Below are 26,194 nucleotides of genomic sequence, written 5' to 3'. Positions count from 1 at the left end.
ATGCATGAATGGGGTAAATCCCAAAGGCCTTTTTAAAAACTACTAAGAGCTGGGTAGGGGCAGGTGAAGGGGAGAGACTAGCAACCCCCTGCCACGAAGTCGAAGTCCTGGAAGGCCGCTTGCTCGGTGGCGGTGAGGGGCCGCGCATCTCGCGGAGGGGTCAGCGTGGGGGCCTCCCCTGTGAACTCCTCATCGAAGTTGCTGACATCTGTGCGGCCTGACAGTGTGGGCACGAAGGGCGGCGGCAGGCGCCGGGCCAGCAAGACATCCCAGCCCAGGGTCTGTGAAGGCAGAGTGTGCTCAACAGACTGACCAGAACCTTATCCCACTGCCCCCTGATCTCCTGAGTTTAATGAGTCACAACATGGGGCGGGGGGGGGGATCTGGGAGCAGGTTGTGGGATCAGGAAGGACTGGTTGTATGAGGAGACCTGGACTCATACCTGGGGCAGTGCTCCCTACCTTGAAGTGGTAGAAGGGAGGGGAAGGAATGGGGATGGGTACCATGGGGAGGTGACAATGTTGGTGGGGAATATGGGGTCCTTGGGGGCATGTCAGGCAGGGGGATGGTGCTTACCCTGAAGAAAGGCTGTTTTTTCACATCCTCTGCATCCCTCTCGCTGGAACCCAACCTGCGTTCTGGATTCCTGCGCAGTAGCTGGGGGAGGTCCCATCATGTTAGTCTGCTCCATCCAGCCCAGGGGCCCTCCCTGGGCCCACCATACCTTATGGGGTCCTCACCCTGCGCATGATGCCAATAGCTTCAGCTGACAGGAAACGAGGGTAACGAACCTCGTCGTTGACAATGCTGTCAAATACCTCCTCTTCATCGTCCCCTGGGAATGGGGACTGTGGACAGGGAGAGCAGGGGTGAGTTAAGCCCTTCCTCTGGCCACTCCACACCCAGCCCTTCCAGAGCCCTCTACTCCAGCAGCCCATTCCCATGGGTGCTGGCTCACCTGGGAAGGTAAGTACACCACTTTACAGATGTGGAAACTGAGGCCAGGGAGATGAAGTCATCTGCCCATGAGGCACATCTGACCCCACTGCAGGGTACATACAGGTCCCAATGCCATCCAAGGGATGGGCAGGGTGGGGCGGCCCAGTGTCTCACCTCGCCAACCAGCATCTCATAGAGCAGCACGCCCAGCCCCCACCAGTCCACTGCCCTTGTGTAGGACGTGTCTGTCAGCACCTCTGGTGCCAGGAACTCTGGGGTCCCGCAGAACGTGCTGGTCCGATCCCCATAGCCCATTCCTGGGGAAAGCAGGGCAGTTAAGGATAGGGAGGGCAGGGAGGGGTCCCAGCTCTAGTCCAGTCTGGCATAGGGTGGTCCTAATAAGCAGTCCTGTCCCAGGATGGGGATAATTCCAGTCCCTCCCCCACCCCTAATTCTCAGACGCAGCTCCTCAGATCCCAGCCCCTCCCCCAAGCGCAGGCCCAGCCCCTCACCCTCCTTGCAGAGGCCAAAGTCAGCAATCTTGACGTAACCCTCGGTGTCCAGGAGCAAATTGTCCAATTTCAGGTCCCTGAGAGGGGTCAAAGAGATGTAAAGAGGAATGAGTGGGATCTGGGTCCTGCCTGAAAGCTGAGTTCCCCCAGGTGGGCAGAGCATGCACGCATGAGCACCAGCACACCCACACACGCACCTGTAGACAATCTTGTGTTCATGGAGAAACTGCAGCCCCAGCACCACACAGGCAGAATAAAATCTGGAGAGAAAGGCTGGTGTGAGGGTGCCAGGCCAACCAAGCCACATAAGCCTGGCTCCCCCATCCTCAAAAGCCCCTTCTCAGTGCTCTCCAAACTCTAGGAGCTTGCGAGGCAGGGGCCTGCAGGTGAAGGGGTGGGGCAGAGCAAGGGTGAGGCTCACATAGCTCGGGGCTCAGAGAATACATCGCTGTGGATGTGAAGCATCAGGTCCCCTCCGGCAGAGTATTCCATCACGAAGCATACGTGCTCCGGCGTCTGGAAACAGCCAAATAGGTTCACCAGGAAGGGATGTCCTGCACTGGTCACTGCAGCCAAAATCCGCTTCTCACACATCAGGCTGGATAGGGTGGGAAGCAGGGCTCAGAGACCACAGTAGCTTCCCCCTCCTGCTACCCTCACATACCCCAAAGTTCTCATCAGATACTTATTGAGGACCTTGCATGGGTGTGCAACCTTCACAAGTTGCTTAATGTCTCTGAACCTCCTCTGCTGGGATCCATCCCTCATTCTAGTAACAGTTCCCCAACTTCCATGGGTTGGAGAACCTCACTTCTCTAGCTAGGAGTTGGTTCAGAAATGGGGAAATCAAGCCAATGTGGCTCAATCTCAGGATTTCTGGTAGAATGATTAAGGAAGAAGGGCTGTAGCTGGTGGGCGAGCCTTAAACTGCTAGGATGGGGATATCTCTGCCCCCAGGAGGAGGACTACAACAAAACCCATATGGAGAAAACCAGAACTGAGAGACAGCATGTGGGCACCTAGATACACCCATGCCTAAAGGCACAACACCCCAGGACTATTCTAATCTAGAGCAATAAATTCCTCTATTTGCTTAAGCCTGTCTGAGTTGGGTTCCTGGTTAATAAAAGGAATTCAGGAAGATTGAGGACAATCTCAGTGCCTCCATGGGGCATTTACAGGAGGCCAGGTACTGTGCAGAATGCTTAATGCATCCTCTCATTTAATCCACCTCTCCACCTCGTCTCGGGCCACAATGTCCCCTTTCTTCAAAGCCTTGATGGCAAACAGCTCTCCACTGGACCGGAATTCTGAGAGCAGCACCTGAAACCAGAGTGGGCAGTGGCAGCCTTAGCAGCCAGGCCAGGGTCTAGAAGTCTGGACTTGCAGCCCCCAAACTCTGTGCCCCCCACCTCACCTTCCCAAAGTGACCCCGGCCCAGCACTGCCAGAAATTTGAAATCTTCGAGGGTCAGTGGTGACTTCCTCAGAGGGCTGTGGAGAGAGAACACTGCTGTGGACAAGGATGTTGAATGTGGGTAGTGGGTGGCGGGCAGGGCAGGGGTATCACCTGCACAGGGCGGGGCCTGGGATCTCCTGTGTCTCTGGAGACAGTTTTGGAGTGGTAGTTTCCTGGACGGGGGAACTCTGCAGCCAAGAGAGGAAGTCAGAGTGTGAGAAGTCAGATGCAACCATAACCACATTACCTTGTGACCTCACCCATCCCCCTACTTGCCTCCTCACTCACTCCTCCAGCCACAATGTCCCTCTCTAACTGTGCCTTGAACATACCTGGCACATTTCCATCTCAGGACCTTTATACCAGCTGTTCCCTCCACCTACAACACTTTCCTTTTCTCCAACATCTGCACAGCTCCTCCCTAACCCCCATTAGACCGTTATAATCATATGTAACTTATGCAGGGGGTCAGCTGACTATCATATTAAATAATTAACAGTACATCCCCGTCCTCCTCTCTGCTTTATTTTTCTCCCTCACACATGCTGTAGATATAGTTATGCAATGCATAACAATATTTCAAAAATATTTTTAAGGGAAAAAAATGACCTACTGGTTCATCATCCTCTACTATGAACAGTTCTAAAGATTCAATCTGTGCAGGGCCTCCCCGGTGGCGCAGCGGTTGAGCGCTGGGCTGCAAAACTGCCCGCGGCCTCTGCGGCACTGGTTCGATCCCCGGCTGCTCCCCAGCCACGGAGGAGGGTCCCACATGGTGTGCAGACCTCTCCTGCCGCCCGCTGCTCCCCTCAGCAGTGTACTTCAGTCCCTCTGCCTGCTCTGCTCCCCGCTCTGGCTCTGGTGGATTCTCTCACCCTCCCGCGCTTCTGACTGTACCCAGTGCATGTATAAATAAACAAATAAATAAATAAATAAAAATACATGCCTCTAATTTAAAAAAGAAAAAAAAGATTCAATCTGTGCAAACAGGTATACAGTGGTATACAGTGGAAACAGTATATACAGGTATACAGTGGAAACAGTCCTCTTCTGCCCCAGAGCCAGCCAATGCTAATGATATCCTGGGTATCTTTCTAGATATAGTCTATACCCACACCAGCTAGTACAGACTCCACTTTTCTTGCACTCGTGACAGTATTCCAATCTCCCATTGGGCAATCCGTCTTAGAAATGATCCTGTGCCAGCACAGGGAGAGCAGCCTCATTTTTCACAGCTGCATACCATTCCATCTTCTCAAGTACAGTCACGTATGACTTAACCATAGAGACATGTTCTGAGAAAAGTGTCATTAAGACAATTTTGTACAAATGTCATAGAGATGTATGAGGATGCTGCCAGTGTAAAATACTAACTTTAAGGTCACTAGGCAATAGTAATTTGGGGACCACCTATATCTGGTCCATAATTGACAGAAATATTATGTGGCATGTGACTGAACTTACCGCATGCCCCTGACGCCAATTTTGCTCTTTGCTCACACAAAGCTTTGACAGTGAACATGCTCTGCATGTGTTGCTGTCATGTATGTGAATGTCTGGGAGGGGACATGCAGGGTCAAGGGCAATGTCTGTTTTGAAATCAAGCAGCTATGGCCAAGACACTATCCCAAAGAGGTGCAGCAATTCACACCTCCCACCAACTGCCTGATCCCCACACCCTCCCCAGCATTCAATGTTAATTCAACACTGTATTTTTTGGGCCTCCCTGGTGGCGCAAGGGCTTAAGCACTGTACTATGAAGCAATCTGCAGCCTCTGCAGCACAAGTTCGATCCCCAGCCAGCCAGGGAGCAACCCATATGGCGAGGCAGACCTCTCCTGTCTCACGCGCTGCTCCCCTCGGCAGTGTATTTCAGTCAGTCTGCCTGTTCTGTTCCCCACTCTGTCTCTGGTGAATCCTCTCACCCCCCGCATCTCTGGCCTGTACCCCAGCTCTTGTATGCATAAATAAATACTTTAAAGAAAACTATTTTTTTGCCAAGTTCATCTATTTAATGAGGTATCTTCTTCAATTAATGAACTACATCATTGTTATTTTCATTTCTTTTAAAAAGAAGGTATAAAATACACGCAAGGTGAGCAAAAGGACCAACTCTTAAATACATGTCCATCTCTCAGACCAGGGACTGGTCAGTTCCATTTTTTATACAGTCTGTGAGCTAAGGATGGCTTTTTTTTTTTTTAAGATTTATTTTATTCATGCATAAAAGAACCGGGGTACAGGCCTGTAGGGTAAGGTAAAAGTATCAGGCTTTTTTGCCCTCCCGCCATTAGGATAGATGACAGAACCCTGCGGTCCCAAATGCATGTCTGATGGCGGGCACCTGGAGTAGGGTGTGGGCATGCGTAGATGTAATTCACTTGGGCTAAGACTGGGCTTTTAAGGGCAGCATCATGGGGACGCCAGCAGAAGAGAAGCAGGAGCAGCAGAAACAGAACCACGAGAGCAGCAGAGTTCACTGGAGTGCCCAGAAAGAGTAGAGACTTGCTGGGGGCCGGGAGGCCTCCCGGCCCACCAGCACCCCTGCCTGCCTTATGCCTGGTAAATCTAAATAAAAAGCCTGCAAAAGCCACCGAGGGCTCCAGGATTCTGACTCCTCCTTTACCCGGTCTGCTGGATCATAGAAAACTGCACTGTGTCTGTCCTGCCCCCTACAAAGCCAGATGCACGGAGGGGTGAGAGGATTCACCAGAGACAGAGTGGGGAACAGAACAAGCAGAGTGACTGAAACACACTGCTGAGGGGAGCAGCAGGTGAGACAGGAGAGGACTGCCACGCCAGGGCGATCTGCCACGCAGGGGGATCTCTGTGGCCGGCCGGGATGGAATCGAACTGCAGAGGCTGCAGACAGATTCACAGTGCTGCGCTCAACCTCCTGTGCCACCAGGGGAGGCCTAAGGATGGCTTTTACATTTTTGAAAGATTTGGCGGGGGTATCAAAAGAATATTTCATGATCCTGATAATGCCAAGGTCGTGGGGGAAAAAAAAAGAGTATGTCATGATCCATGAAAATGACAGGACATTCAAACTTCAGAGTCCATCAGCAAAGTTTTACTGGAACTCAGCCATGCCCATTCATGTCTGTATCATCTGTGGCTGCTTTCCACAACAGCTGCGTTGAGTAATTGTAATCAGACCATTTGGCCCACAAAACAGGAAATATTGACTATGTGGCCCTTTATGGAAAAAGGCACTAACCTCTGACCTAGATCAAGATGCAGAGCATCCCCATTATCGTGCAGGATCCCTTGTGCCCCCCTCCTATCCACAATACTCTCTCTGTCCCTGTGAAAATGCCCCTGGGAAAGATTTTACTGTCTATCATCCACATAGCTTTTAAATGTGTCCCTTTTACAGGGCAGTGCACTTAGCACGCAGAGGCGAAATTACTTGCCCTCAGCCACACAGCTAAGAGGGGAGAGAATCAGGATAGGAACCCAGGTAGCCTGACTCCTGAGCTCACATTCTTATCCAGTATGAAAAATTGGGCTCTGTTCTGCCAGACATGTGTGAGCCAGGGAAGTTGCTGGCAACCTCTGGGCCTGGAGCTGGGAAGGAAGACTGGAGCAGAATGCCCTGACACTACCCAGGCCAAGTCTAGGATCAGAGTGGGATACTCACTGGGCTCAATTCACTGGAAAGAGGATCCAGAGGGCTCTTCTGGGGCGAGCTATCCGAGTCAACCCCAAGGTTCAGCTTCTCCACAGATATGTCGCTGCAGCATAAGAGAGGTGGGCTTGTCTGGGACCCAGCACCCTGGGAAGTAACCAGGGACAGTTGAGAACCCAAGTCCCTCCCTCCTTACCCTGTGGACCGGGCCTCAGGTCCTGGAGAAGCCCCAGGACTGAAGGTGCCTGTGGCTGTGGTATTAGGGATGAGCCTCCGCAGCAGCCGCACCCAGGTGGCAACGTCAATGTTCATCTGTCTAGCGCGCTGAAAAGCCTTCCCTGGGAGGACAGGGACAGGTGTCATGCCCCATGACACTCCCAAGACCCCTGGGCTCTCCCCCTCCCCATTTTCCTCCTCACCTTGCTGTTTGGAGAAGATCTTTTGCCGTCTGAGCCGGGGTATCCTCTCAATGACAGGGTTATGGAAGGTGACCTAGGAAGAGGGGCCAACAGGTGAGGACCCTTACCCACACCAGGCAGCTGGAGGGCTGAGGCACATAGGTGTACACATATGTCTTGGGGGTTGCTAACACTGTCATCACTTCTAACCATAGAGTACTAGACAATTAGCAAGTGGTTTAGCAGGGCTACCTTTGAAGTGCCATCTTAGAAAAGCAAGATGCAGGTAACCAGGCCTCCTTAGGGGTGAGGAGGGGGTCTGACCTAAGCAGATGTACATGCAACTCCAGCCAACATGTCCTACATATATAGGGTCCTGATTCCCCAAGTGTGGCCCCACCCAGCAGTAGCAGCATCACCTGGCAAGTTGCTAGAAATGCAGGCTCTTGGGCCCCCACCTGAACTCACTGAATCAGAAACATAAGGGTAGGGCCCAACTGCCTATATTTCTACAAGTCCTCCAGGTGATGCTGGTGCCCACCCATCTGGGGAAACCACTGGTTGAGTTGAATTCTTCCAACTCCAACACATCTTCTAGAAGGTGCTATGGTCACAGAACTGTGACTTTCATGCGTGTTCTATAGGGTTGTACTGGCCATGTGTGGCTGAATAAATTAAGTGAAATGAAAACTTCAGTTCCCCAGTCACACTTCAGGAAGCTGGCAGTGCTTATACTGGACAGTGTGGACAGAGAACACTTCTATCTATGAAAGAACTACACTATTGCAGGCTTCTTGACAACAGAACTTCAGAGAGTTCTATAGGCTAGCACTTGGGAAAGGCAGAAAAAGAAAACAGAATGCTCTAAGGAAACCCTGCAAGCTAGCAGGGCAGCTTTAGAAATGCCTCCAGATTGCCCACCACCACCTTCTGTGGGGTTTCGAACAGTCCTCCAAACAGAAGAACCACCCACTGCCCTAACATCTGAAGTCACCCCTCTATTGGCTCCTCTCCTCCAGTGGTCCTCAATTAGGAGATCATGTAAGAATTTCCACATGGGGATATGGATACAGGCAGAGGAACCAGGGTATACATATATCGTCAGGGAAAATTTAAAGCGTTTTTTAGGATAATTTTAGTTAAATTAAGGGGCCATGCCTTTCCCTCTCTGTGCCTCAGTTTCCTCTTCTGTCACATGTGATAACAGCTCCTCTTTTATTGGGTTATCCCAAGGATTCCTGAGTTAATCCCAGCAAAGCACTTAGAATGGAGGTTGGCTCATTTAACAAGGGGCCAGTTAGCAACGTTATGAAGACCCTGGACTCTCCACCAGGGGGCGCTAGCAATGCCTGGAGACATTTTGGATTGTCACAATTGGGGGAGAAGATGCTACTGGCATTCTGAGAAAAACAGAGGTGCTGCTCAGCATCCCACAATGCACAGGATGGTGCCTGCAATGGAGAATAATCAACCCACAGGTGTCAACAGTGCTGCCGACAGACTATCCCAATCTGGACCCTAATTCTAATCCCACTACACAAATCTACTCAGCTATGATCCTGGTAGCAATTTCCAGAACATGTCACTAGGTTTGGTGGTTTTTTTTGTTTTGTTTTTTTTTCAAATTTTGTGATATTTTAAAAAATAATCTTGCCTCAGAACAAAACCAATCCCAACCTAAGTCATGTCACTGATGTGTCTAATTGTACATACCCCCCGCCCCTTTCCCCTATATGTACTTTTCTATCAAGTTTCAGAGACCAATAGAAAACATATTCTCCTAGAAAATTGAGAATAGGAGATGCAGGAAGCATTTTCTCAGGGTAGGGGTTGGGTTGTACCTCAGCTACCAGGCAGCCCTGGGGTTCCATGTCCAACTGCACCTCATGCCTCTCATTATCCAAGAAATCCTCCAACTTCAGGAATTTGAGGGCACACAGGCCCCTCTGGTCCCGCCAGAACACAGCTAACTCCAGTTCTCGTGCCTCAAGGGAAAAAAAAGAGGACCATCACTTGGGGTGCCCCAGGTCTAATACCCCTCCCTCCTCCAAGCCCAGCTTTCCTCCAACCCAACTCACCCTCTCTAGCTCCAAAGTAAAGCTCTGGTCCCAGGCATTGGGGCCACATGGCTTCCAAGATGTCTGCCCCACCACTGAGTTATCGAGCTTGAGTACAGTGCTAACCTCACCTGGAAGAGGAACAGGGGTAGATATGAGGTGTCAAGGAATGTTGGGAGGAATAGCTCTTATATCTTTTTTTAAGATTTATTTATTTATGCATACAAGAACTGGGGTGTGGGCCAGAGGTGCAGGGGGTGAGAGGATTCACCAGAGACAGAGTGAGGAGCAGAAAAGGCAGATGTTGAAATACACTGCTGAGGTCTACTGCGCCATGTGGGTCAGCTTCTTGGCCAGGAACTCATCGCAGTGAGCTGGCGACAGCTCAACAGCACTGTGCCTTTAACCCCTGCACCACAAGGGAGGCCAGCTCTTATGTTTTATAAAGAAGTCATTCCCTTCTCCCATAGCATTAAAGGTTATAAAATGTCCCCAAAGTAAAAATATCTCACTGTCCATTAACAAAAGAATTAACATATAAACTATAACATCTTTTTAGCTGAATCATGAAATTACAGATACTCAACTATTTTTATTTTTCAAAAAGACAGCAATTTGCTATGGCTCAGTCTAAGACAATGGACTACTGAACAGGAGTAAAAAATGAATAAATGAACTATAGTTTGATACAATAGTATAGATCTCCCCAAAAAAGCTAAAGGAAAGAAGCTTTTATTTACCATGGAATACATTCTGTATGATTACATGTACATGAAGTTCAAACACTAGGCACAACTAAGCTATATCATTTTGAGATGTACACATCTGCTAAAACTACAAAGAAAAACAAGGAAGTAATAATCATAAAAGGCAGGAAAGCAGCTATCTCTACAACAGAGGAAGGGGCTGGAACTGGGGAGATGGCAGGAGAGGGTTTCCAGAGAGTTCTATTTCTTGACCCAGATGGTGATAACATGGCCGTAGGCTCTACTATTATTCTCCTTTTGTATACCTACATGTTTGTTTTTAATTTGTGGTAAATTTCACATAACACAAAATTTATATGTTTACACTGATATGGAACCATCAACAACCATTCGTTTCCAAACTCTTTTCATTTTCCCAAACTGAAACAATGTCCCCATTAAAAATCCACTCCCTGTCTCCCTCCCCTCAGTCCTGACAACCAGTATTCTTTCTATCTTTACAAATTAGACTACTTTAGATACCTCATAATTTGGATTATACGGTATTTGTTCTTTTGTGTCTTGCTTATTTTCTTAGCATAATGTCTTCTCAAGTTTGCCTATATTGTATGTGTCAGAATGCCCTTCCTTTTTAAGGCTGAATAATATTCCACCGTATGAACGGAAGATTTTGTTTATCCATTCATCTGTCAATAGGCACTTGGGTTGCTTCCCTTTTTGACCATTGTGAATAATACTGCTATGAACTTATTATAAGTACAATAATTTCATGTATATCTCCTTGAGATCCTGCTTTAAACTCTTTTGTATATATATCAGAAGCAAGATTGCTAGATCATCTGGTAATTCCACATTTAATTTTGTAAGAATCTACCACACCATTTTCCACAAGTGGCTGCACCATTTAACACTGCCACCAGCAGGACACAAGGGTTCCAATTTCTCCACATCCTCACCAACTCTGGTTTTGTTTTATAGTACCCATATTATTGGGTATGATGTAATGGCTTTTTTAAAATGTTACATGTGGGGCACCAGGTCTCCCCCACCACCTCACCCCTCCAGATTCCCAAGCCCACTCACTGGTGCTCTCAGCTTCAGGTTTAAGGCTGCTCCGGCCACTCAGGCTTCCACTCCGACTGTAAAGGCCCCGGGCTGGACGGCTCAGGAAGGGGGTACGGCAGTCAGGGGTCCCTGGTCCCCCCACCAAGGGTGATGGATTCCAGGGGATGGTCTCTGGAAGATCTCTGCAGCCTACCATGCGCACCTCCAGGGTACCTGAGGGAGGGGCAGGCTAAAGGGGGCCACATCTGTGGCAAGTTGAGAGGAGGCTATGTCCAGAAGTGGTCAGCATGCAAATTTGAGTTGGTAAGGGACAAGCAGAGTGTGGCAGATGCAGGTCTTGGCCCAGATGTGAGGGATATGGGACAAGGGATGGGGGTAGAAGGCAGCCCAGATGGGGAGATGCTCTGGATGCTGAGGTTTAGGGACAGAAGAGAGGTTCAGGACCAAAGTATAGGCAAAGCGGGGAGCAGGATTCAGTGGGCTGATCTAAATTCTAGTATGGGGGCTGGTCTGGTGAAGTATGAATGAGGGGTTCAAGGAGGATGAGGCAGTCTGAAGGGGGTGGGTGGGTCCAAAGGCTTAGAGCTAAGGGTTTGCAGAGGGAGGGGCTGGAGGGAAAAGCCAGGGTCAAATGGCAGAGTAGAGAGAGTGAGGATGGTAGGGACACCAGCAAGAGCCCAGAATCAGAGGGCAAAAGCAGAGCTGGACATCCAGGGTGAAGGGTCTGTAGAAATGAAGTACAGGACTGGACGGTTGTAGTGAATGGAGAAGGGAAAACAGTGGGATGGGTTCCAGGGCTGGGGAGAGTGAAGATCTAGGGGTGCAGGGTTGGGGGATTAGGAAGAGTCAGGAGTCTAGAGCTACAGGGTTTGGGTTGAGTGGAGGAGGTCAGGACCCACCTGTAAGTGGAGCGGGCTTGCACAGAGTGCTGTAGTGCGTGGCAGGGAAGGGTCCCGCCAGGCGGGCGCTGAAGGCTGGGGAGGAGGTTGCAGCTAGCTCCTCACGTAGCAGCCGCCCCTTGGGATGGTCAGCTGGCAGCTCCCCTAGTCGCCGTTCCAGTGCCTCACGAAGGAGCCCCAGCTTCTGGTTTGACTCGGTCAGCTTCTCCTGGGCCTGTGTTAAGTGGGACCAGTCATGGGGACTGTCTGGGCACGCCCCTTCCCTAAACTAGGTCCCACAGGGGCTCCTTAGCCCTGACAGTCAAAGCCTTCCACCTATATGGGTGCTATCCTTGGGCTGCCAGAAAACTAGGCTCTGCCCCTTGCTGATGCCCCATACTTTGCAGAAGTCCCATATCACTAAGGCACCTCCCCTTCGCCGAGGAACCACCCCCATCAAGGACTGTTCTTTACGGAAGTCCCAGCCTCCACCCCTCACATGGTGAGTGGGCCCACCCTGACCAAGGCTCCGCCCCTTACCGAAGCCCACCCACTTCCTCACCTCGCTGACCGCCTTGCGGTCTGGGGCCTTGGCAGCACTGAGCAAACGCAGCACATTCTTGGCGCCCTCTGCTACCGCATGTTCCACTCGGAAGTGGTGTCGCAGCTCCTCAATTCGTAGCTCCACGGCTCCCAGGTCTGGGCTCCCTATGGGCATGGGACACTGGGCAGTGAGGCCAGCTCAGGACCCTGGTCCAACCAGCCCAGTCCCAGACACACAGTCATCCACAGGAATGGGCCACAGACATCCTGCCACCCGCATGCACCATGTTTCTCCCAAAGGGATGGAGGGTCTCCGTGATACAGTCACACCATCACCCATAGGCATGGTCTTACTTCGGTCATATTTCCACCCAGTCGTAGTCACTATTTTATCCAAACACTGTCACCAAAGCGAGGGTGTCAGAGATACAACTAGCCTGTCACCACACAGGGACAGTTCCATATACAGGCACTCTCTCAATACAGGCTTAGAGGCAGACATGTGTCCCAAGTCCCACTTCATCCCCAAGGGCTGTTACAGAGCCACCAGGGCAAACAGACAGTCACAAGGATGTAGCCACAGAGACACAGGGTTGCTTTCTTAAAAATAGCAATTTTTTATTCATTGCTGATGGAACAAAGGTTGCTTCCAGTGGAGGGAATTTGGCTAGATCTATCAAAATCACAAATGTATTTACCCTTTGATTCAGCAATTCCAGTTCAATTCCCATAGAAACACTTCTGCGCTTCACATAGGTACACAGTTATTCATTGCAGCCTTCTTTTAAAAGCAAAAGAAGATTGGAAACAATCCAGTTTCCTCAGTTAGGGGGTCTGGATAATGAATGATAACCACCCACATGATGAAAGGGAGTGTAGTTGTGGGAACAGGGACACTGTCACACAGATACTGTGTGTCACTAATAGGGTGACAGTGCATTATCATTCTGTCACCAATGCCGGCACACTGTCACCCACAAGCAGAGGAACACACTGCCACACAGGGACATTGTCAGGGGGCATAGGGATGTGGTCATAAGACACAACAACCCTTATGGACACATCACACTGTGGTCCAGGGAAAATCACAGGCATTTCACTGCACTGCCCCACGGATAAGGCATGAGGTCAGGCAAAGAAGTGCCATCACACAGTCACACAGTCAGGACAGCACCACCAATACCCAGAGGTTTGGAGAATAATGCTGTAGGACAACAGCCTGACTGTCACGCCCAGTATGAATGATCAGGGACAGAGACACAGCCAGACACCGGATGTGGCCACAGTCTCCCAATGACACAGTCACAGGCACAAAGACATCCTGTCACCGTGAAGCACACTTACATGTAGGTTCGAGAGACAGTCTCACCATCTCTGTACAATGACCCAAGCTCAAACCGTAACACTAAGTCATACCGTCACCTGCAACAGTGGGTACTAATACTGACAGGAACACAGAGTCACAGGAACCCTGACATTCATAGCTCCTTACCTTACAAACACAGTCACACTATCACTCTCAAGCCTGCTGTCACATGTAGTCAAGAATTTTATATTCCCAGGGCAAAGTCACACTATCACCCAGAGAACATGATCACACCACCACACGTGGTCACTGAAACACCCACAGTCACTAGCACCTCCCCCACAAAAACACACACTTTGTCATGTGAGTTACAAGACCCACTGATAGGTCTGAATGTTTGTGTCTGCCCAAAATCCACATGCTGAAACCCAACACCCAATGGAAGAGGTACTGTTGGGGTGATTAGGTTAGTAGAGTGGAGCCCTTATGAATACAATCAGAGTTCTTATAAAAGGACTGCCGAAAGCTACTCGCCCCTTCTGCCATATGAGGACACAGGGAGAAGACTCTGTGTAGGAACCAGGAGGCGGATCCTCATCAAATGTGAGATTGGCCAGGGCCTTGATGTACCTCCAGCCTCCAGAACTGTGAGCAATAAATGTCTGTTGTTTATAAGCTCCCTGGTCTATGTTCTGTTAAAGTAATCCGAATGGACTGACAACCACCAACAGCTGACACTCCTATAACTCTCATAATGACACACAGGCTAACACTGCTACCAGGGCCTACACACAACCCTTAGCCCCACAGTCAAAGACACATTAACACTGACATTCATCAGCAGCATAGTCACTCTCACACACAGTCATTCACTGTGTAACAACAGGGTCTCGGCAATGCAACATTAGGTGAGTTCACTGTTATGCAAAATTCACAAAGTGTACTTACATAAACCCAGGTGCTACAGCCTACTACATATAGCTATACACCTATGTTACACACAGGGACCACTGTTGGCTAAAAGGTTGATATGTAGTATATAGTTGTACATCAAGACCCTGTCACAAATTTAGGTTGATGTCGGGTTGAGATACCACCAGGCATGCACATATAGACACACATACAGAAACATACACAAGCCGTAGACACTGCTACACAATGGGAACCAATATGACAAGACAATCACCTAGTCCAGGGTCTGCAAATTTTTTCCCATAAAAAGCCAAAAGTAAATATTTTCAGCTTTGCACAAAATGCACAGGTTGTTGCCACTACCTGGCTTTACTGCTGCAGTTCAAAAGCAGCTTTAGCTGGCAGTAGATGAATGGGTGTGGCTATGTGCCAATAAAAAAAGCTGCTGCCGGGATTTGGCCCATGGGCTGTAGTTTGTCAATACCTGATCACATACAAACCCCAAGGGGGAAACCAAGGTTCAGAGATCAGCAGAAGTGAGTTCTAGTCTCACAGGGAATCACAGCACCTACCTCCCTGCTCCCAGAAAGGGCCCCTCATAGGGCTAGAAACCACACTCTGCCCAGCAGAACACAGCCTAGGCTGTCTCAGGGTGACGGGCTCACCTTGGGCTTCATCTGGGGCCGCCTGGCTCTCCAGCTGGCCTGCCTGTAATGCCCGGCGGAGCTGCATGCGGATGATGTCGATCTTGGTCTTACTGTCCTGCAGCATCTGCTGAGCCGTCAGCAGCAGCTTCCGGTCCTGGAGGTAGATACAGCCCAGAGGGGAAGGCTGGGCAGCTGGGGTCTGACCACCAGTGCTCATGTCCACACCAAGCAGGCATTGGGCAACCATATGACAGAGCATTTGTGTATGGTATGACAATGCACATGCATTACGGGTGTGAAATGATGAGGTAGCTCATGGAGCTTGAATCCTGGTGCTGTGTGATAAGCTGTGTCACATAATCAACTCCTCCTCTTTGGGCCTGTTTCCTCATCTGTAGAATGGGAGCACTAATAGCACCAACACTCACTGGGCAAAGGATTGAGGGAGCTCATCTGTATGTGAGGCTGAGAGTTATGCCTGGCAGCAGCAGGCACTCCCTGTGTCAACTGTCAGAGCAGCATGCACATGGGAGTATAGTCCCCATGGTGGTTGAAGCCCTGTAGCTGGGTGGATAGTCTCCAAGGGTGACTGGGTATGTGTGTGAGCAGGGGTGGTAAGCAGGGATACAGATATTTGTGGGTGCCAAGTTATGGTGATGAGCAGGCAGAGCCCAGGACCCTGTGTATGCAAATGCTAGAAACTTGTTGTGGGTTTTTTCCATCACTTTGTGCTATGTTCACAGATAAGACACTGAAAGATATTTGTGTTTATTCTATTCATGTTTGCCCCATGGGGCAGAAATCAGTTCTTAGGGAGTGAAAAACTTTTACTCTTTTTGTGAATAAAGTACAGGTATGTATCCACAGATAAACATGTGATCTGTTTCAAAATTTCATAGGGTAGTGTTTAAATACTTGTACACAGATGTACATAGCAGCGCAACTGCCAAAAGGTGGAAACAACCCAAATGTCCATCAATAGATGGATGTATACAGAAAATATGCTATAACCATACCACAGAATATTATCCAGTCATAAAATGAAATCCAATACTGATACATATTATAATACACCAGGGATGAACCCTGAAGACATTCTGTTATATGAAAGAAGCCTGGCAGGAAAGGGGATGTATTGTATTTATATGAAATGTCCAGAAAAGTTAAATTTATATACAGAGAAATCAGATTAGTGGTTGCCAAGGGCTGAGGGAGGGTTATGAGGAGAGATGGCTAATGGGTTCCTTTGGGGTGATAAAAAGTTCTGGAAGTAGACAGAGGTGCTGGTCACACAATACAGTGAATATACTTAATGCCACTGAATTGTTCATGTTAAAATGGTATACTTTATTGGTATTTTATCACATACACACAAAAAATCAGGGGATAAGATGATTATGAAAAAAAAAATGTCTGAAAAGCTTCCTTAGGGAAGTGATAATTAAAAAAGGGTAGAGAAACAATTGATCAGATTCAAGGGGGGATTTTTTTTCTTAAACAAGGCCTCTTGGCAGTGGCTATTCTATGGCTGGCACATACATACACTCTGCCTCTGAGAGGATGAAATCTATGAACAGTGGTTTCAGGGCTTATGGCTATTCCCCGTCATGGAGTTGAATCTTCCAACCCCAGAAATCTCAGCCCCTGACTCAGGGTCAGTCAGCAGCCACAGAAGCTGAGAACCATGGTACTGCAGGGGATCCTTAGCCCAAGGTGGGCATTTTCAGAGGGGAAAGAGGGTGAGGCGTGACTCTATCTGGACAAAGTTCAAAAGCACCAAATATGATCTTTGGTGAAAGAGCCTGGGTATTGACTGGAGGAGGCAGGAGGCAACTTTATGAATGAAATGTTCTGTACTTTGATATAGGTGGTATTTAAGCAGATAAAAATTCATCAGGTTATACATGTACGTTTTCTGCACTTTGTGTCTATACATAACACCTCAATAAAAGGTTTAAAAAATATTTACAATATTTCCATTTGTGTGCATACACAGGGCATGGGTATACTCCTGGCAGTGTGTGCACAGGTCTCAGGCTGTAGGTATGGCTGTGCCTGTCTGCAAGCATCCTTGGGTGTTGATGGAGCCCCGTGACTATGTTCCTGGTGTTGATATGATTTGGGGGTGTATGTGTGGCAACACCAATCTCTGGGTGTGATGTGTGTGTTCCAGTATTATGATGTTGGCTTGTGATGTGTGTCCTAGGTGTTATACGATGGTATATGTGTCTCTGGATCTAGAGGTTTCCATGTACCTCTTAAGTACTGTTACTGCTATTTCTGTAAGTTATAATGGGATCTTTGTGTTTCTAGATGATGTTATGATCATGGGTGTGTGTCTAGCTGTTAGGATGGTGCATGTGTGCTGTCTCACTGTGTGTACGTATGTCAGAGAGAGAACCCCAGCAGTGAGAGGCTGCATGCTGCCATGACCACGGATACCCTTGCATCTCTGGGATAAGTAAGTGAGGGGACAATCTCTGCCATGAGTCTGATACCACCCATGATCACCCTATCTTCCATAGCCCTCATGAGCTACCTGCATCCCAGTCCTGCTTCCAAGTCACCCATCAGCCCCTGGACCCCAGCCAAAAGGGTCCAGGCTGCCCACAGGGACAGATGTAGCAATGCCCTTGCCCCGCCAGGCTGTGCTCACAGGTGTGTGTACACGTGGGAGTGTGCTCACGCGCTGCCCCACCTTGGTGCTTCCATTGCTGTACGTCTGGATCATGTTTTCTGCCCCCTGCTTCACTTTCAGCTCAATGGCCAGTTGCTTCTCCAGGCCAGCCACACGGCTCAGGTTGGTGGCCGAGCAGGCTGGGCCACCTGCACCAGGGGACTGAGGAGCATCTGGAGAGGGCAGGTGGCACAGAGTCAGCATGGACCTCACCTACATCTGCCCAGGAGCCTTTGCTCCATTTGAAAGAATCCACCCTCTGCCCTGCCTGGACTCTGACCCAAGGCCCAGGAAGGAAGAGCTCAGGAACCAGAGGTAAATCACCTCCCTCCCAGGGAGACTTCCTTAGAGCTAGGGCAGGTCTAGCACAAGTGAACACAGGCAAATGGTCAGTGGTGGTGAGCCCCTGGTGTTGTGTGACCATATAGGGAAGTCCTGTGATTTACATAGCTGAGTGGGTGTCCACGGGTGTCATTAGATAGCACTGGCATAACTGAGCCAGTGTATCTCCTTTGGGGCTAGTATAACTATGTAAAATGCTATATGAGATTCTGGATGCTAGTGTGACTCTATGCCATTTCTGACTGTTGTCACAACTGTGTGTTTGGATTTCTAGGTGCTGGTATACCGGTGTTTGGGTATTTGGGTGTTGATATAGCTACACATGAGTGTCTCTGGATACTGGCAGAGCTCTGTGAATCTCTGGGGAGTGGTGTGACTATAGGGGGGACTCACGGTATAATATGATCATATGAAATTCTCTGTGTTGGCTGAATTCTCTTTTCCATCACTGAGTATTGCTGTGACTATGTCAGTACCCATCTATTGGCATAGCCATGTATATAGAAGTTTTGGCTATTGGTGTACATGTTGAATCTTCAGGCCTTGTCTTACTGTGCATTTAAGTCTGTGACAGGACTGTGAGCATCTGTAAAGGTTGAACAGTTGTATGTGTGACTCCCCGAAGATTAGTGTGATTATATGTGAATTTCTAGGTGTTATCTGTGTGCTGGTATGACAGCATTTCCTTGGGTGTTGTGTGGCAATATGGAAGTCTCTGGGTCTTCTGGGACTCTGTGTGGGTCTCTAGCTGTTTATGTAATAGTGCCTACATTGTTGAGTGTTGGCTAGGTATAAGTATGATTATGTGCGATGGTTTCTAGCCACTATGTATGATATGTGTAAGGGTATTTGGATGCCAGATGAAAAGCCCTGCAGATCCCTGTACAATAATGTGGATATTCTTAATACAACTGAACCACACACTTAAAAAATGGTATATTTTATATCTTTTTTTACAATTAAAAATGTTTAAATAAAATGTAAAGAAATTTTGAATGGGGCCTCCCTTGTGGTGCAGGGGGTAAAGTCTCAGCACCATCAAGCTATCACCAGCCACTGCTGCATGAGTTCGATGACAGGCCAGGGAGGTGACCCACATGGTGCAGCAGACCTCTCCTGTCTCGCCCACTACTCCCCTCAGCAGTGTATTTCAGTAGATCTCCCTAATCTGCTCCCCATCCTGTCTCTGGTGAATCCTCTCACCTCCCACATCTCTGGCCTACACCCCAATTCCTGTATGCATAAAAATAAATCTTTAAAAAAAGATTAAAGAGGGGCCTCCCTGGTGGCACAAGGAGTTAAGACACAGCACTATGAAGCTATCCATAGCTACTGCAGCACAAGTTCAATCCCCAGCTAGGGAGGTGACCCACATGGCGCAGCAGACCTCTCTTGTCTCACCTGCTGCTTCCCTCAGCAGTGTATTTCTGTCTATCCACCTGCTCTGCTCCCCACTCTCTCTGGTGAATCCTCTCACCCCTCCCCACATCCCTGGCCTGCATCCCAGGTCTTGTATGCATAAATAAATAAATCTTTTTTAAAAATTAGTGAATTTTTTTTAAGGTTTATTTATTTATACAAGTACTGGGTACAGTCAGAAGCACGGGAGGGTGAGAGAATTCACCAAAGCCAGAGCAGGAAGCAGAACAGGCAGACCGACAAAGTACACTGCTGAGGGGAGCAGCAGGTGGCAGGAGAGGTCTGCGCCCCATGTGGGACCCTTGCCGAGCAGCCGGGGATCGAACTGGCGCTGCAGAGGCTGTGGGCAGCCTCGCAAGCCAGCACTCAACCACTGAGCCACTGGGGAGGCCCAATTAGTGAATTTTTTTTTTTTAAAGATTTACTTACTTACTTATTTATTTATTTATACATACATACATACATACATACATACATACATACATACATACAAGCAAGCACTGGGCAGTCAGAAGTCCGGGAGGGTGAGAGAATTCACCAGAGCCAGAGCAGGGAACGGAACAGGCAGACTGACGAAACACACTGCTGAGGGGAGCAGCGGATGGCAGGAGAGGTCTGCACACCATGCGGGACCCTCGCCCGGTGGCCGGGGATCGAACTGGGCTTGCAGAGGCTGCGGGCAGCTTCGCAAGCTAGCACTCAACCACTGGCCACCAGGGAGGCCCTACAATTAGTGAAATTTTTAAGAGAGTTTTTGGGGGCCTCTCTGGTGGCACAAGGGGTTAAGCATCGCACTATGAAGCAATCCAGCCTCTGCAGCATGAGTTCCATCCAGGCTGGCCAGGGAGCTACCCACATGGCGAAGTAGACCTTTCCTGTCTCACCTGCTGCTCCCCTCAGCAGTGTATTTCAGTCAGTCTGCCTGTTCTGTTTCCCACTCTGTCTCTGGTGGGTCCACACATACCCCACACCTCTGGACTATACCCCACCTCTTGTATGCATAAATAAATCTTTTTTAAAAAAGAGAGAGGGGCCTTCCTGGTGGCACAGCGGTTGAGCGCTGGGCTGCGAAGCTGCCCACAGCCTCTGCAGCACCAGTTTGATCCCTGGCCGCCGGCGAGGGTCCCACATGGCATGCAGACCTCTCCTGCTGTGCCCACTGCTCCCCTCAGCAGTATATTTCGTCAGTCTGCCTGTTCTGCTCCCTGCTCTGTCTCTGGTGAATCCTCTCACCCTCCCGCTTCTGACTGTACCCAGTGCTTGTATAAAATAAATAATAAATCTTAAAAAAAAAGAAAGAGAGAGAGAGTTTTTGGGTATCATCTCGGGGTTGGTATGACTATCTACATTTCTAGGTATTTGTGTGACAGTGTGCATGGCTTTGAATTTGTCTGGGTATTGGTGTGATTGTGTCTTTGAGTATGCATGCAATGCTGTGTGAGTTTCCAGATGTCATCCAGGTGTGACTGCGAGCCTTTAGATATTAGTGTGACTATGTTTTTTTCTTTTTTTACATTTTAAAAGGACAGGTTTATCAGGAAAAAGAGAAAAAAAAAGAGGTAGCTGTATAGTCACAGGTAGGCAGGATTACCGATGTGACTGTTAGATAATCATGTACCACTAAGTTCCTGGGTATGATCTGGTGTTGATACAACTGTGTCTTTGGGTACTTATATGACATGTAAGTTCTCTGGTGTTGTGCAGGTGTTGATGTGAGTATACCTATCCAGGTAAAACTATGTAAGTCTTTGAGTACTTATGTAACATCATAGGTTTCTGGGTGTCATCCAGTATTGGTGTGGTTGTCTTTAGATGTTTGTGTGATACTGTGTAAGTCTCTAGGTGTGATAGTGTGTAAGTCTCTAGGTGTTGTTGCAACTGTATCTGTCTTAGGTACTCCTGTGACACTGTATAAGTCCTTTGGTATTGTTTTGGTGGTGTGCCTGTGTGAGCCTAGACAGTCACATAAAACTGTGTAAATCCTTTGATTTGTGCCTGGGTATTGGCATAACTGTATGCCTTTTTCTGGGTGTGTTGATTTTGTTGTTTCCTCTGCCTGTATTTTGAAACTCAAAGTTGTCATTATTGAGTGCTCCTTCCTGGGGTCAGTGGAGATGAGGTTAGCTTCACCTCAGAGGACTGTGGGTGAGCCTCAGGCAGCAGAACCCCTGAAGTCTCACACTGAGGGAAACCCTACTCACCGTGGGTGGCTGCAGGGTCAGGCAGCACTACGTGGGCGTGCAGCTCCTGCAGTTGCTGGTGCAGCAGGTCCAGACGGCGTGAGGAGCCACGCAGCAGCAACTCCACAGGGCCCAGGCTGCGGCCCAGGTCAGTGGTGGCCCGCCGCAGGTTCTCAGCACCCTCCTTTAGCTTTAGCTCCTTGCGGATCTCCCGCCGCAGACGCTCCCGTTCTAGTTCCAGCTGCTGCTGCACCCCAGGGGCTGCCAGGTCTGCACCCGCTAGGCCCAGCTGCTCCAACAGGGACCAGCCACGTGGTTCACTCTGCAGGGGGATGGAGTAGGGTCAGTGGGGCCAGGAGGGCTCTGGGGTGCACAGTGCACTGGGCCTCGCCTCATCCTGGTTTGGAACACCCATGACAGGGATGCTTTGTGTCCTTTGACCCCAAAAGTTGGGAGATGAGACAGGGCCCTGTCCCTGTTACCTGACCCCCAAACTGGAAAGACAGGGCACTCTTCCCTCCCTGTCCCATTAGTCTAGGGGACCCAATAGCCACATCTCCCTTCACCTTCCTTATATAGCAGGATTCAGAGCATAGGCCCATCACCCCTGCACTGTACCTCCCAAGAGCCCTAAGGCTACAAGACTTTTGTTCCTTCTGCTGTCCCCCCAAACTAGAAGGTTCCAAGGACAGGTCTTATTTCCCCTCTGTTGATACCTGTGAAAAGTCCTAAGGGTATATTCCTTTTCCCCTCTGCTGCCCCCCTAAACTAGGAGGTCCAGAATGTAGGCCCCAAACAAGGAAGTATCAAGGGCAGGCCCTTTCTCCCCTTTGCTGTACCCTCAAACTAGGAGATCCTGAGGGTAAGCCCAGTCTTTCTCCTGTTATACCTCCAAATTAGGACAGGCTTCATCTCCCATCCTCTCATCCTCTACCACTAGGACCCCAAAGAGAAGAGACCTATCTTCCTCTTCTATCTGGGAGCGCCAAAAGGCCCCAACTCGTCTCATCTTCCAAACAGAAAACTCCGAGGCCATGACCACAGCCCTATCTCCTCCCTGTAGTTCAAAACTGAGACGTCCAGAAGGCAGGGCCTCTGGCCTATGCTACTTGGGTCCTCTCCCACCCATTCCCTTAAGGGACCCCAGACTCTACCTCCAGCTCCTGGTCCAAAGGGGGATCAGACTCCGCCATCCTGGGTCCTGGCTGGGGACCCCGCCCTCTTCCTGAACCTCTGCCCCGCCAGGGCCTCTCGCTCCTCTTGCTTACCACTTCCTCTTTGCTGCTACTCCCAGCATCCCCTGCGCTGGGCCAGCCACAGGGCTGTAGGGCATCTAAGGAACCTTACTCTCAGCCCCCCTACAAGGCTGAGCCTGTTTCAGTAGAGATAACCCAGGGATAGCTCTTGATTCCCGTCCCACCCAAGGGGTACACAGTGTGCACAAATTCACTCACATGCCCACTAGTGTGGATGTGGGGAGCAGGCTCCCCCAAGTATATGCAGGCTCCAGGGGCTGGCTCAGGTATGCGCACACCTTCATATAATATAAGCATATATTGGCTGGTGATTGTGTGCACACCCCTAAGCCTATCCTGTCATACAACTATATGCAAACGCCATTAGCACTCATATGAACCACCCCCTTCCCACAGACACAGGCCATGACAATTTTCCGACTTCCTCTCAGTCTGGTGGCCCCCTGCTGCTGACCACAGCTTGCAGGCCCAGGGGACCCAGTTGGACCAGTAGCACATCATGGGGACATAGCACTACATGCTGTGGTGGTGCGAGTGCCCCCAGATCAGCAACCCATCCAAGTTTAAGCTTGATTATTAATAATAATGGCAGTTCCTCCAAGCGTCACCCAGGCCAACTAATGTACATCAACAAGGAGGGTACTATTATGACCCCACTTCCAAAGTGAGAAAACTGAGACCTTTAGCAGTAACATAACTTGCCCCAAGGTCCTACAGTCCACAGGAAGCAGGGCTGGGATTTAAAACCAGAGCATCCAGAATTTAGTGCTTACTAGGCACTGAGTACCCTGCTTGTACTATCTCCCCGCACTGTGAAAACCCACTTCACAGATGAGGAAAGTCTTCACTGGCTCCTAATCAAGCTCTAGGGCAGCGGTCCCTATGCAGGGTTTACTGCAGACCCAGAGTATCATTTAGTACCATAACTCAATCACACCCTCACACTAATACTGAGTAGCTGCCATTAACTGCCCCCCCCCAAATCTACAAGTGAGGAGACTGAGGCTCAAAGAGGTAACACCAGCAATTCTCAATGGTGGGAGGGGGAATTTTGGCCCACCTCCAACTGGCCACATCCAGAGACATTTTTAGTTGTCACAACTGGGGGTGGTGAGGGAGAGCTACTGACATCTATGGGTGCAGAACAGGGATGCTTCTCAGTATCCTACAGTGCACAGGATAACGCCACCCAAAGAATGATCCTGCCCCAAGTGTTGACAGTGCCAAGGGTGGGAGGCCCTGGGTTAAAGGACATAGACTCACCCCCTATCAGCTGCTGACCATGACCACCGGCAAAGACTTCACAGCAGTCCCACCCGTACAATGATGTCCTGGTATCTCTCTCCCCCATGAGCACCCACTTAGCCCACTTTTTCCAGTAATAGAACAAAGGCTCGGAGAGGCAAAGGCACTTGAACGCAGGACACACAGCAAGGAAATGACCTCAATGGAATTAAATCCCAGGCTCACCTAATACTACCCACACCCAACTAGATCTCATCCACCACCCATCCCACCCTGTCCCAAGCAGGCAGAGCAGGAGTACAGGCACAAGCAGAACCAGCTTAAATGGGGGAAGTCCAGACAGAGAGAAGGAGCAGGCTCTCTTGATCCCACCTCCAGCAGCTGAGGCCTGAGAATATGCAGAGCAGGGAGGAAGAGGCCCAGCCTCCAGGGTTCTCCTTCCTCAAGCTCACCTCCCTCAATAGGGGTGACTCACTCCTACCGTGGAACAGGGGTCACCCAAGGGCCAGCCAGGCAAACCCATGAACCAGGTGCTGCTGGCACCAGCCTTGGGGAATCCCTGCTCCCCCACCTTCCACCATGGAGCAGGAGATAACAGATTCAAAGGGTCCACCTCCCAGAATCCTCTTCTCAGAGCTGCCTGGGATCTAGACCCCCCAAGTCCGGATATTTCAATGCCTTAGGCGTTTCCGGAATCTGGACAGGACATCCGTTTGCCGGACACAGAACAGACAGGCACACATGGGGACAGACAGAGGGAGAGGACGGCAAGCCCAAGCACAAGAAAGGGGTGGCCAGGAAAGGGGGGAAAAAGCAGACAAGAAGTGGAAAGGGGCCCAGGACATGAGCCTTGTTCCAGGAATCACAGCCTCTGTCTGGATCATACTTGGTACACGCCAAGCACATGCATGCACCAGGGGATTCCTACACAGTCCTCCCAGGGCTGGGGGGTAGAGGCAGGGACCCAAGGTCTGACCTTGTGTGATCGGCAACACCAGATCCGCCCAGCTCCTCGGCAAGGCTGGCAGGCCATCAGCAGGACTGGGGTGGGGGACAGAGGATCATGGGGGAGACACAGAGGGAACCAGGGCAGGTGCAGAAGGAGAGGAGAACCCAGTTATACAGCAACCACAGGACAAACAGAGGGACGGTGAGGCACTAATGACAGCACCATAGGCACAGGACAGTTTCAGATTTGAGTCATTTGAACCAAAGGCCAGATTTCACCCTGGACCTGCTTGTCACAGATGGGAAAGGTGAGTGCAGGACTGTGATGTCCACAAGGTAGTACCAGGAGAACCTGGCTGGGTGACAGGTTGGTGCCTGCCAGTCACCTGTTTCTGTGGGGGTGGGGGAGTGACCTTATCCTATCACTCATGCCATGGTAGGGATTTCAGGTACCAGAAAACCTCCTGGCGTACTGACCTGGACACTCCCCACCTGGGTAAGGTTCCACCTGGCAGCCTATTTGGGTCCTCTGTCCCCGGACCTAATGAGGTGACTCGGGCACTTCCTCCAACAGGTGCCAATCCGGTAGCGTCGGGACCATCGTAAAGCTCCATCTGGAGGCAGGGGCCCTTAGAGCTTTGTTGTGAGGGGGAAGAGCACTGCCCAGGAGGCCTCCTCCTCTCCCTCGGCACAGTGCCAGGCACCTGCCCCCAGGTGGAACAGCACCTGCCGAGAACCGAACTCTGGGAGGGGGGCGAGTGGCGGGGGCGATAGGCACCTTGACACCAGGACACCCGAAGTCAAGCTTCTGCCTCTCCTCTGGTTCTAGCGAAGGGGCTGCGCCTGGGGATGCAGCGGGGGACTCCAGCACCTCCCAGCTCCCCCACCCGGTACGTCCCTGAACCTGCCGAGAAAGGGCCCGTATTGGTTCCCTGGTGCGGGCCTAGAAAAAGGGGCGCCAGGCGCTCGGGAAGCTCTCTCCCTGGCCGCCCCGCTCCCCCGAACCCCGGAGCCGTCTGGCCGCCGGGCAGCTGCGGACGCAGGTGTGCCTACCTGCACGGCGTCGCTGGCCAT

General features: G+C 50.1%; 1 protein-coding gene across 3 annotated transcripts; it reads right to left on the bottom strand.

Annotated features, from left to right (window-relative positions):
* Positions 1–15: 15 nt before the first annotated feature.
* On the bottom strand, positions 16–26,194 carry PKN1 (protein kinase N1; the record flags this gene model as incomplete). Of its 3 annotated transcripts, none has more annotated exons than XM_084251437.1 (22): positions 16–281; positions 577–657; positions 741–848; positions 1,114–1,256; positions 1,452–1,528; positions 1,649–1,711; positions 1,873–2,049; positions 2,683–2,774; positions 2,869–2,944; positions 3,021–3,097; positions 6,553–6,646; positions 6,737–6,878; positions 6,960–7,032; positions 8,780–8,923; positions 9,017–9,126; positions 10,786–10,980; positions 11,667–11,880; positions 12,208–12,353; positions 15,072–15,207; positions 17,752–17,903; positions 21,693–21,993; positions 26,174–26,194. In XM_084251437.1, the coding sequence occupies 22 exons, from the start codon at positions 26,192–26,194 to the stop codon at positions 78–80; spliced, it is 2,826 nt and encodes a 941-aa protein (XP_084107563.1). In that variant the 3' UTR covers positions 16–77. The 3 variants fall into 3 exon arrangements, with proteins under 3 accessions (XP_084107563.1, XP_084107562.1, XP_084107564.1); XM_084251436.1 differs by lacking the exon at positions 26,174–26,194 and adding an exon at positions 25,149–25,205; XM_084251438.1 differs by lacking the exon at positions 26,174–26,194 and adding an exon at positions 22,826–22,879.

This window comes from Talpa europaea (assembly GCF_964194135.1).
Source record: "Talpa europaea genome assembly, chromosome: 12".
NCBI classification, from domain to species: Eukaryota; Metazoa; Chordata; class Mammalia; order Eulipotyphla; family Talpidae; genus Talpa; species Talpa europaea.
The sequence above is the reverse complement of the archived record's forward strand: the minus strand, read 5'-3'. Positions and strand labels throughout refer to the sequence as shown.